The sequence below is a fragment of the Brachyhypopomus gauderio genome, unplaced genomic scaffold, assembly GCF_052324685.1.
Source record: "Brachyhypopomus gauderio isolate BG-103 unplaced genomic scaffold, BGAUD_0.2 sc161, whole genome shotgun sequence".
NCBI classification, from domain to species: Eukaryota; Metazoa; Chordata; class Actinopteri; order Gymnotiformes; family Hypopomidae; genus Brachyhypopomus; species Brachyhypopomus gauderio.
In genome coordinates, this window is record NW_027506982.1 from 153,553 (window position 1) to 166,406 (window position 12,854).

The 12,854-nt window shown below is 41.1% G+C and overlaps 2 protein-coding genes across 3 annotated transcripts; one reads left to right on the forward strand and one right to left on the reverse strand.

Moving 5' to 3' along the window:
• The first annotated feature begins 693 nt into the window (after nt 1-693).
• LOC143501204 (uncharacterized) lies at nt 694-4,174 on the forward strand. Its single transcript, XM_076994781.1, has 3 exons — nt 694-1,277; nt 1,924-2,056; nt 3,022-4,174. Exons 1-3 carry the CDS (start codon nt 694-696, stop codon nt 3,796-3,798), a joined length of 1,494 nt encoding a protein of 497 aa, XP_076850896.1. The 3' UTR covers nt 3,799-4,174.
• Nucleotides 4,175-4,594: 420 nt separating this feature from the next.
• LOC143501205 (uncharacterized) lies at nt 4,595-7,325 on the reverse strand. 2 transcript variants are annotated; one of them, XM_076994782.1, is made up of 5 exons: nt 7,155-7,325; nt 6,786-6,877; nt 6,188-6,382; nt 5,411-5,490; nt 4,595-5,326 (listed from the first exon to the last, which is right to left on the reverse strand). In XM_076994782.1, exons 1-5 carry the CDS (start codon nt 7,303-7,305, stop codon nt 5,128-5,130), a joined length of 717 nt encoding a protein of 238 aa, XP_076850897.1. In that variant the 5' UTR covers nt 7,306-7,325; the 3' UTR covers nt 4,595-5,127. The 2 variants fall into 2 exon arrangements, 1 of the variants encoding a protein (XP_076850897.1); XR_013126849.1 differs by lacking the exon at nt 6,786-6,877.
• Nucleotides 7,326-12,854: the final 5,529 nt, after the last annotated feature.

The window sequence follows — 12,854 nt, forward strand, 5'->3', positions numbered from 1 at the left end:
GGAACCTCACCGTGTGTTCTTTGGGAAGCAGGGAAGGCAGTAATGCGGGGGAAAATAATATCCTACTGCACACATAAGAAAAAAACAAAAAAACAAAGGTCTGCCTCACCACAAGAACACACACTGAACAAGCTGAGAAAACTCAAACTGGAATTAAATGAAATAATAGATAAAAAGACACAATTTTTACTGCAAAGACTGCGTTGGCAAAATTTTGAACATGGCAATAAATCCGGAAAATTCCTTGCTAATCAGTTAAAGCTTAATAAGGAAAAAACAACTATCTCCTCTATTAAGAACTCAATAGGTAGCATTATTCACGACCCACAACAAATAAATAAAGCTTTTGAAGAGTTTTATAAAGCTTTATATACATCACAGATTAGTCCATCTGATTCAGCTATTGAAGAATTTATTAATAATATAAATCTGGATTCACCACTTGCTCTGCCCGAATTACATGAAGCCCTACAGCAGCTACCAAATAACAAAGCTCCAGGACCAGATGGATTTCCGGTAGAATTCTACAAAGAATTATGGTCTGTGCTAGAACCAACCTTTTTTAGAATGGTAAATCTTGGTAAAAATGGTAAAAATGGTGAAAATTTTGGGTTATACCGGCAGACCTACTTCCCGTCTAGCGTTTACCGGGTAATTCCACTGTGTCTGTGAGGAGTTTTTTGCTAAATAAAAATGAATGTCGGCGCGAGCGTTTTTCAGAAACACGAGGGGGGTGCTTCAGAGCATTGTTCGGTACCACTTTGCTCTGTTTCATCTCGGTACAACTCGGTGGTGAGTTTTCATTCTTTTCCTGAGGACGAGACGCTTCGGAAGAAATGGCTCGTCAAGATCCGCCGGGAAAACTTTGCCGTCACGAAGCACACTAAAGTGTGCAGCACTCACTTTACGGAGAGTGATTTTGTTGTGGGCACTAGCCGGAGACGTTTAAAGAAAGGCTCGGTACCGGGCGTGTTCGAGTGGAACCGGCATACTCAAACCAACCCGCGACTCAGTGTTTGGGAAAGAAGAGAAAGGCCATGTAACGTGAGCTCTCTGGATGACGGCTCGGCGGCGGAGTTACTGGACGTGTCATTACAACATCATGATTACGATGCGACGCCAAAACCCGGAGCCGTAGATCTTCTCATTATGAAAAATAAGGAACTTGAAGAACAACTGCAGCAACTAAAGGCAAAACTGGAGGATCTCTCTGTCAAACAACGCTTTGGTCTGCAACGATTTGTTGGAACAGACGACGACATTCGTTTTTATACGAGGTGAGTTAATTATTTACTATTAGCAAATTTCCTATGTTAAAATGGCCATTTATCTCAAGAGTTATTATTATTATAGAATTATTATTGATTGCATTTTGCACCAGGTGTTTGGAGCAGGGAAAAAAAACCTTAAAGTACAGGCTTAGGATTATAAAACACTGATTTAGCTAACTTGTAGCTGTGTTTGATTAGATCATGACCCAAATAGCTCCCCACTCATTGTGTAGTGCACTAAATAGAATACAAAATTCGTTTTATTTACAGGCAGTTAATGTACTTTAAGTTTAGCAGGCGAACGTGCAGCAGTTGCTTCAGTCCTAAAATATATCCCTGGTGTATTCAATGCACTATTTGGATGTTGAAAAGACTGGCTAAAATTCACTTCATGTCATTATTTTGGTACTAACAAATACTTGCATTTTCTTAAATCAGGTATTTCACCCTTGCTATCCATGTTGACAGTTCATGTTTTTTCTCCCTCACCCAGCTCTTAACACACCCTTACAATGTTTATCCGTAAGAACAATATGGTAGAGGTGTGTTGAGAACTGGATTAGGGAAACACATGCACATGTCTGGTGGAGTGCAAGGACCGACTTAGGAATCAGTGTTAGTTATATATATATATTTTTTTACCACACACTAGATTTGCCACATATGACCATCTAATGGCCTTCTGGAGTCTTATTGAGCCATCAACATCCAAAATGCTTCGTGTTGGTCAGGCCAGTGGAGGCTCCCACTTGAGTGCCCTTGAGGAAGCGTTGTCAAGACCCACTGTAAGTACAGCTGTTTTTATTTTTCTTTCTCATATTTAATGTGTCATCTATACATGCCAGTCAGAATATTATGACCACCTCCATGTAAATCAAGTCTTTGTGGATGTTCTCAGTTGCACTGATCATATAGGTGAACTTTAGGGTGGTAGATCTCCAGGACCAGGATCGAGCACCCCTGATCTACAGTATCAGACTGTAGTCAGTACCTTTTTGTATACTTTATTGACCCTATTTAAACACTACAGAGCAGCTATTATTCAGGATTGGATCAGATAAAGCTTGATCCAATGTACATTTTTAAACACTGCTTGCTAAAAAAAGTCCACTAACCCAGTGTTTCTCCAAACCTGGTCCTGTGCATTCCCTGAACATGAGTGCTTTCACTACTTTAACACCCCTTGCAACTTGAAGTGTGCTGGGAGCAGCGAAGACACTAAAATGTAAAGGACAGGGCGTCTACAGGATCAGGATTGCACTTACCAATAATTTACAGCCAAAGGTATGTGTGCAGTGCTCTGTGAACACTGATGAATATCTAGATGACTTAGAAACTGTGCACAGACAGATCAGTTATTGTCTCTGACTTTACACCTACAAGGTGGACCCACATAGTAGGTATGCCTAGTAAAGTGGAAAGTGTGTGGACAAAGCCACATTACCACACCACTACCACATCAGGGTCACGACAGTGCTGGCAACGCTCACCCAAACAATAGCTGCTATTTACTGTAGAACAGGGCAAAATCTGGTTAATAAAGTATACAGAGAAAGAGACAGATTACAGTCTGATTATTGTATAACTACAAAGTGCTATATGATCTGATTCTATATAACCTAATTAACTGAAAACATCCACAAAGAGTATGGTTACAAGGGGGGTTCATAATGTGACCGGACTGTGTATATTATTTTAATCTTTTAAAAATATAATTTGTGTATGTTTTCTTTGTTTTTGCCCAATCCAGAAGCTAACACCAATTGATGAGCTGTTCCTCTTTCTGATGTACTTGTCGGTTGGCCTAAAACAGAGGGATCTTGGGCACAGATTTTTTATTCACCGCACCACTGTGAGCCGGATCATCATTACGTGGGCCAACTTCCTTTACACCCTGCTGGGAGCCGTGTGTATCTGGATGCCACCCGAAGTCATCAAGGCTCACCTGCCCAAGGAGTTCTCAAGGTACCCAGACACACAGGTAGTGATTGACTGCACAGAGCTTCGCTGCCAGACTCCATCATCTTTACTGCTGCAAAGTGAAGTATTTTCAACATACAAGTCCCACTGCACTTTCAAAGGTATGTTGGGGATGGCACCACATGGAGCTGTGACATTTGTATCAGCACTTTACCAGGGGTCTATCAGTGACAAGGAAATCTTCAGGCAGTCAGGCATCACATCTCTACTGACACCTGACATGGCCATTATGGTAGACAAGGGATTCCTTGTTGATGACCTGGTTCCTTGTAAAGTACACAGGCCTGCTTTCCTGCACAAGAGAACACAGATGCTAGAAGATGATGTGAGAGAGACCCAGCATATTGCACGTCTAAGGGTACATGTGGAGAGGATGATTAGACGAATTAAAGAAAACAAACTATTTGACACTGTAATACCACTCTCCATCACAGGAAGTATCAATCAAATTTTTACTGTGGCATGTCTTCTCTCCAACTACCAGAATGGTCCTCTTGTCAAGAAATGGGCCTCGGATGGTGGAAAGGGCTGTATGAGTACAGAATAGATAACATTTGCTCTTTCCCAAGGATACTTTTTACATTCATGTACAGGGCTTTTTGTTATCATTTTAGAAATGTTACCGAATTTCCCCTGATGTTTCCCTGCTGCAATTAAGGCTTTCATGATTTGAAGTAGGTTTACTAAATAAGGAAAAACAGCAGGGCAATGGTACTCCAGGACCAATGTTGGAAACCTGTGATAAATATTTAAGGGTGCATATGCATGTTATCCATGTATTTACTTTTCATGTACACTTCCTGCAGTTTGAACTATGACCACTTACTTTTTGTAAATAGTTACTTCACATCTAATGGGCTTCACTTTTAATGTTTAATATTTAATATAAATTTTTCACTTGTTTGTACTTAAGCTTGAGGAAATGTAAAACAATGACAAAGTGAAGGAAAATAAATACTTTTATTTTGAAACAAAGTACTTGTGATTTGTCTATCGAGTTGTTTTTTTAAAATATCAGAACTGTGCCAATGACATTCAAATGTTTTTCTATTCTACAGATCCTTATCAGGGTTATAAGAACATTTTAAACAAATACAACAATATATACAAACTGAATTTATAGACATCTGGGCATGTATATGTAAAAAGGTGTATGTCCACCTTTTGTTTAATGGTGTTAATTACCTCTGCATCTTTCAATATGCGCTGCACCACCATGTCCTCCTCAGCAAAAACAACAAAGTCACACCAGTCCATTCCGGTGATGAGCATCTGTCCCTGGATCTGCCAGTAGTAGTTATGATGACGCTTCAGCTGCAGTGTGCCGTGCTTTGCTTCTAGGTAAGAGCAGTCAACATAACTTTTGACATTAGGGCACTTTACCTCAACAAGGCCGTACTGTGGGTTTTCAGTGGGGTCATACACAAGACCATCAGGAGAGGAGCCCATCCAAGGTGCATCTGGGTGAACCACAAATCCACAAGGGTAGACGTTGACATGTCTGGTCTGGCTGTATTCTTGAAGAGCAGCTGGCTCCATAGCAATTCCTCTTCTCATAGCAGAGGTTTGATAAGATCCTTTCAGGATCCTGTCAGCCAGATGCTCCCCTGAACTTTGTCCTCTAATGGAACAAATTTCCCGGAAACGTGAGGAAGTTAAACGTGGCTTTCTAAGCTGATGCCATTCTCCACATTCACTTTGCTTTCTGGTTGCGCACTCAACTTTATGTGCCATTTCCCATGTCATGGTAAGATACTTGAGGTGGAGCTGTTCTTTTTCACTGCAAACAAACATGCAGTCTGAAGATGCCAGTCTGTAAACAACCAAAGGAACAGCTGGAGGCAGAGGTGCATCATGGCAGGGAGCAATGTAATCTTTAGCCACTGGCTGCTGGTAAGACAGGACTACCAGCTTGCACCATTCCAAATGCACTCTCAACCAGTGGATGGTCTTGGGAGATGCCCATCGTAGTTATCAATGGTGCAGTTTGAGGAGGAAAATCTCTGTAAACCTCAGACACACGGAGGACAGAGAGGTCTGGCAGATCTCCACACACTGCTTTGTAAAGTGTGCTCCTGTGAAAAAAGAGCGAGAGTTTTAAATTCACTCCTTATCAATTTAGATTTACAAATATTATTAATTTGCCATCTCATTCTTACCGTACACCCTCAAAAACAGCTCTTTGCTTAGGTCTTGCTGAGAGAACTGCCATTTTATCCACAGGCCCTGGCTTCACACCCTGTTTAAGATACATATCTAATGTAAGTGCTTCTCAACCCTGGTACTGAAAGCCTATGATCTAAACATTTTAGTGTTTTATCTGCTCCTAACACACCAGATTCAGCTAACCACCTAAGAAGCCAGTCCTTCTTGGGCTAACGTAGGTGTGTTAGAGCAGGGAACATTTACAGAGCAGAGGATCCTAATGATCAGAGTTATATCTACAGAGATCACTATTTATTTATACTCATACTGCTAATGTGCATGGTTGAATAACTCAACCTGTACTGTGGTATTTTATATTCATTTGTATGTTACTGTAATGATGCATACTAACGTTTGTTTATGCAAAACAGGACTTCCGTTATGGTGAGTAGGTATAATTATTGGCCACTTTAGTTTGCACAATACTTTTCAGGAAAGAAAAAAAGATCATTCAATTTCTCTGCATAGATTGATTGTCTTAACTCCACTCATCTATGGCCCAGACCACCCCTGAGGAGATATTATATGGGTGGTGGATCACTGTCAGCAGTGCAGTGACGTATGTGCTTTTTATTTTTAAAATCAATTACATTTTGCAGTCTTAATATCCCATATGATGTCTTTGTAATTTAAAATAATTAGTATATGACTGCATTCTGTGTTTATTGACATTTTTCATAGCACCCTACATTTTTACACAAATGTACAAAGTTTAGAATATTATTACTTACCAAAGTTCTTGGCTTGTGCCATTGCTGCTCACTCTCTGTGCAGCTCAGGACAGGAGGAACAGCAGGAACTCTTAGTTGTGAATAATGTGCAGTTTGATAAAGCAATGCCACCACATGATTGCACAAAGTTGTCCCAGCAACACATGAGCAGGAGCAATGAAGCAGTGAAACTGGTCTCGAATCATCTAAACAAATCTGCAAAAATACAAAATGTAGCAAATACAATGAAAAACAGTATCAAGTGCAATTTAATTAAAAAAATAATAAAATCAGCCAGGAAAGGCTATATAATTAGAATACACTGTCACTAATAGTCTACAGTGTTGCCTAATGTGGCCCTCATTTGACATCAACAATTTACTAGCTTCAATAGTATGTACAATAAAGTAAATCAGGAAACATCTGAACAAATATAGTTTCTGGGGGTTTTGCTTTTAACATTAACTTTTCCTGACATTAAGTCATACTCACATTGCCAGGTAACATTACTCAAAACATTACTCATGCATTTTCACCAACCAAATGTTTTTAATCCCCATAAACATAAATCTAAAAACAACATTCATAGCATTTAGCTTCTAAAGCACTGTCACCCTACACTCAAGCTGTGTGGCTTCTCCGACTTCTTCATTGACCTAAAACAGGTCGCCCTCACACATATCTCTCCTGTCACCTGATCTTTGTTCGACACTAAAATGCAAATAAAAGAACAGACTTAATCACAGTATGTGCTTAATAGTCAAGTGAGATAACTCAGTCCTGAGACAGGTTAAACGGCAGTTTAAACCGCTGTTTAACCTAGTCATGGCCAGGCTAAACAAAGGAATCTGCCGGGTTTGTATTTATCTTGAGTTTAATCTGTTAGGAAGTTTAGTGTTCAGACACGACCAGCTAGCTAATACACACACACATAATGCTAATGTTAACACTACGTGTAGCTGTGTGCTAGCGCTAACAGAACACTCACCTTCGTAGTTGTCAATATAACTAGATATGTACATCTTGAAACCTTTCTCTTTCTTGCTCGAAGAAGCCACGGCATGTGTTTTGACGATCCGATGAACATCATTGACCGTCATCCGAGGGAGGTCTTGCAAACACCGCGTGTAAAATGTCATTGTTGATGTGTCTCTGCAGTCGCGCCTGAGATAACCGGAAATGATACTGCCGGTATATGCGAATGCGGAAGCGTTACGTGCACAGAGCCAATTCAAAATGATCACGTACTGTCCCCAGACATGAATTCTGCTAACATTAGCGTACTTCTTAAGCCAGGCAAAGACCCTACACTTCCTTCCAGCTATCGCCCCATTTCACTCATAAATGTAGATCTTAAAATTATTTGCAAAACACTTGCCGGAAGATTAGAGAAAATCACCCCACTTATAATACATCCAGATCAAACAGGTTTTATCAAGGGTAGACAATCGGCCAACAATACACGCAGACTAATAAACATAATAGACTACTGCACAGTTAACAAATTAGAATCTACCATTGTATCTTTAGATGCAGAAAAAGCATTTGACCGGGTAAACTGGAAATATTTATTAGCAGTTCTACACAAATTTGGATTTGGCTCATCCTTCATAAACTGGATCAAAACCTTACATAGCTCTCCCAATGCACGAGTTAGGACAAACGATATCACTTCACAAAGCTTCACTCTGCAGAGGGGCACCAGGCAGGGCTGCCCACTATCACCCTCACTTTTCATTCTCTTCATTGAGCCATTAGCAGCAGCAATTAGACAAAATGCTAATATTACAGGAATTAACACAGGAACCACAAACCATAAGATAAGTCTTTACGCAGATGATGTATTACTTTTCCTACAGAACACACAAGCTTCTCTTCCAAATACAATCAAACTTATAGACAGCTTCTCTTCTATATCAGAATATTCCATTAACTGGGGTAAGTCAACAGTTTTGCCTATAAATTGTAGTTTTCAGAATACGACCACCACTCCACTACAATCAGGTAATATTAGATACTTAGGCATACATATTTCCGCTAAACTTTCAGATTTAGTGCAGTTAAATCATATCCATCTGTTAAAAACAATAGAAAATGATCTCGCACGTTGGAATGCTTTACCTATATCACTCATGGGGAAAATCGCTACCATTAAAATGATGGTTCTACTAAAAGTCAACTATTTATTCTCACTAATCCCAAATAAACCCTCTGCTGCTTGGTTTAAATCCTTAGACTCAAACATCTCAAAATTCCTATGGAAAAACAAGCCACCAAGAATAAGTCTGAAAACCTTGCAAAAGCCAAAACTCAATGGTGGCTTAGAAATACCAAATTTTTATAATTATTTCTTAGCCAATAGATTACAGTACATTTTTAAATGGATCAAATACGACTTAATAGACAGCCCATGGTTGGACCTAGAACAAGCATTCTGTAGGAAAATAAAACTCTCAGACCTACCTTACATTAGCTCCAATATTAAGCGTCAAGACTGTTTTAAAAGCCTTAATATAAAAACTTTACTGACAGCCTGGTGGGAATTTCTAAAACTAACTCGGTCCCCACTCATCCCATGCAAACTAACACCCATTTGGAACAATCCAGACATTTGTCAGTATAAATAAGTACTTAATTTCACATCATGGCATGATAAGGGAATAGAAAATTTAGAACATGTTATTAAAGATGGGTACTTTGTCACATTTCAGGAACTTATATCAGAATATGGAATAAGCAACAGTAGATTTCTTGAATATCAACAATTGAAATAATCATTCAACAGAGATTCAACCGCAATCAACTGAATCTAGAAATATCAGTATGGGTAACTGAATTTTTAAATCTATATACTCCTAAATTATTATCAAAACTATATAAATTATTGTTAAAATTTGATGACTCAATTTCCCTTCCGATAGCCAAATGGGAACAAGATCTCTCTATTAACCCTTATATGGTCCAAGGGTCTGTGGGACCCATTTTTAAAAAATCAGCTTAAAAAAATTCTACAATTTTTTTTTTTTCAAACTGAGATTCATTGGTCCTTGGCTCATTTTCTGTGAGCAACATAAATCAGAAAATATTTTCAATGACCACCCCCCCGTACCCCCCCCTTCACATTTGTATTACATACAGGGTCCAGGGTCCACTGGGCCCTGGGCTAGTCAAAGTGGGCAATCAACATTGGGTTGGGTAGTTGATAGTCGTCTGTATGACTTTAAAGGATATACAAACAAAGGACAGAGGAGTTTGGCATGCAAAGGTGAGCAACCATCAACACTTTTGATGGTTGTCACATCAGGGGTTGATTGCATATTGTCAGACAGCAGACGAAGAATCTCTATAGAGACAAAGGGGTGAGATCTGAAAGAAGCATCTTTTCTCTCAGCCCTCATTATCCCTCCCTCCTCTCTGGACCTGTGTGTGTGTGTGTGTGTGTGTGTGTGTGTGTGTGTGTGTGTGTGTGTGTGTGTGTGTCTATGTGTGTGTGAGTGTGTGTTTCATCCAATCATGGGGACATGATGCTATAAATGCTAAAAATGCTATAAAAGATGGCAAAGCAATTCTCAGTTCAGACTGCCTTACAGCTGCTATTGGAAGAGACAGAGGATTTTGATGGTGATTCAGAAGAAGAAATTTCAGGATCACATTTCTGAAATATCAGAGTCTGATAGTGATAATGAAAAGGAGGATGAGCAGCAGCCAGCTCCGTTAGCACCAGCCCGTCAGCAGCTAGCCATAGGACCAGCCTGTCAGCCAGCATGATTTATGATTCATTTCCTTATTGTGTTACATTTTAATAAAAAAGTAACTAATAAATAAATGAGAGCAAACTAATTTAACATATGTATTGTTTATTTTACTTGCAATTGGGCTAAATCTGCTGATTATTTTAACAAAAAATGCAATGGGTCCCCCACGCCCAGCTGGACCCCAAGAAGGTAGACCACGCCCGGATCTCATCAGGGTTAATCCAGATCAACACTTTTGGACAGATATATGTACAAATATTTTCAAAATAAGTAAAAACCCCAACTTACAACTTATACAATACAAAGTCCTTCATAGAACACACTATACAGGACAAAGGATGTTCCAAATGGGCCTAGCACAGTCAAACATATGCACCCACTGTACAGCCAATATAATTGATCACTATATGCATGCTATATGGGACTGTAGGCCTGTCCAGGAATTCTGGCAGAAGGTATGTGTAGACTTGTCCACGTGGTTTAAATGCTGCATCCCAACTTCACCCAGACTGTGCATCCTAGGAGACGTCAGTGAATTGGCTATGGAGGCAAACTCATCACACATAGTTCTTACTGCTCTATGCATCGCCAAGAAAACCATTCTCATGAACTGGAAAGCAAAAAAGGACCTGCATATTACTCATTACAAAAATTTAGTACTCGATCACATCTGTCTAGAGAGAATATCTGCTTCCTCTAAAGACCAGTTGGAGGAATTTAATTCTTTTTGGTTCCCACTGATCAGTTCCATTAGCTAGTTGGGGTGGTTGGCTGGGGCATCGGTCCCCGGGTGGCCTAGTTGGTGGCCGGGGGTCGACTCCGGGGGACTGCTCGTGCCGGCCACTTTCTGGGCGGGAGGGCCGGGACTGCCGACCTGGGATGTTCGTGTGCCTGTCCTGGCTGGCGGTGGGGGGGGGGGGGGGGGGGTGTGCTCGGGTGGCGCTGCCTCTGGTCTCTGGGGTGTGGGGCTGGGGGTGTGGGGGGAGCAGGTGCTGGCCCTTAGGGGGGTGGCCGACCTCCCCTGCGGAGCTAGGTGGCGGGACCCGGGCGCACCGCTGGGTGGGGTGTGTCGGTTGGCCTTGTGTCGGGGTGTCTGGTCTGGGCCTTGGGGCTCTGAGGTGCCTGGGTGGTGGGGGTGGGGCGGTGGCTGGTTGGGGGTATCTGGGGGGGCTGGGTTCTGGACTCAGACCAGCATATCTTCACCGTGTGGATGTCTGTTGTTGTATGATCATTGTGCGATAGGTATGGTGGGGGGTGCCTGCATGGGTGAGATGTGCACATGGCACAAGATGTGCGGGTGTATATGCGTGTGGAGATGTATATATGGTATGAATGTGTGTGGGTGTACATATGGGAGGAATATGTGTGGAGATGGATATATGGTATGAACGTGTGTGGGGGTATACGTGTGTGAGAGTATGTGTTTAGGATGCCTACCCTCGGCGGTGGGGGTGGTGGGGGCCGGGATTGGATATGGTGACGGGGTGGGATGTCCCCCCCAGTCTCCCCGGGTTGGCCGCTCCCTGCCTCAGGTTGGGGCAGCGAATCAATCAATCAATCAATCAAAGTTTATTTGTATAGCGCTTTTAACAACTCAAGTTGTCGCAAAGCAGCTTTACAGGGTTTACAAGGTTAACAATACTATGGGTCCAGAACCCTAATGAGCAAGCCAAAGGCGACAGTGGCGAGGAAAAACTCCCTATGATGGTGGGGAATAGGAAGAAACCTCGGGAGAACCAAGACTCAAAAGGGAACCCATCCTCCATTGGGCGGACCGTTAACACACAAATACACAAGTCACACATAATTCACACAATCAGACTAGGTAAAAGGTAGAATTGAATAAATATATACATATAAAATTAACCTTTCTTGAGAAGCCATCAATCCCTCCAAAAATGACAAGACCATATCTGTTGAACCATAAAAAAAATCTGTGTAATTTTGTTTCTGATGCAAAACAAGAATGTTGAGAAAATGTGAAATGTATTGACGTCCTGTATTTAACCAACATTTTACACATGTAAACAGAATCTAAACATCAACTGTGTACATTACCTGATCAGTTTATGATTTGTGTCGATATGCACCAAGTGCAGTGGACCCTGAACAGAATATGTCCTTCTTGCAACACATCCCATCCTAGTCATTCTTGATAGTACACCAACAGGGTCTACACCAGTGGTTCCCAAAGTGGGGGGCGCGCCCCCTAGGTGGGGCGCGGAGCTATTGCAGGGGGGGCGCGGAGCTTGAAAGTAAAACGTGCACATGTGTCAATATTAGGGATGCACCGATTCCGATATTAATATCTGAAAAAATTCTAGATCGGGTATCGGTGACAATGTGACCGATCCATAAAAACAGATCTATTCAGTCTAGTTCTATGCTTATATTGCTTGCTTTTCGGAGTTAGTTCAACCTTAATACTCGTGCTGGTGGTATTCCACTTAGTCCGTTTATTTGCTGGTTGACCAAAATAAACCTGGGCTCCAGCAATACTTCACTGTTCATACATGAACTGGTGAGTTGTCCAAATCTCATTTAATGCGTTACTTACAGAAATGAAATAAAGAGCAGTGGTCTGACTCGGCAGAAAGCTAAAAAACAACAATATTCCATACGCGCACGCAACTCGCTCCCTTAAAGAGACAGTACACATATTTCTGGCCGTTACATGCTTTGTGCTCTGCGTGATGTCTGCGCTTGCAAACTAGCCGCATATGTATTGCTGTTTCTCTTATTTCATCTCCTTATTTATTTTAAATTATATTTAGAATTCTTGAACCATTTAAAAGGTTTCTTGCAGTTTATTTTTTTCATGTTTGACCAAAGTTGTGAACCTATTGTTTTTGTAAGTTTTCAACATATCCCTAGTCAATATGGGGGGGGGGGTGTAGGGGGGGCGCAAAAATATTCTCATCTACTAAAGGGGG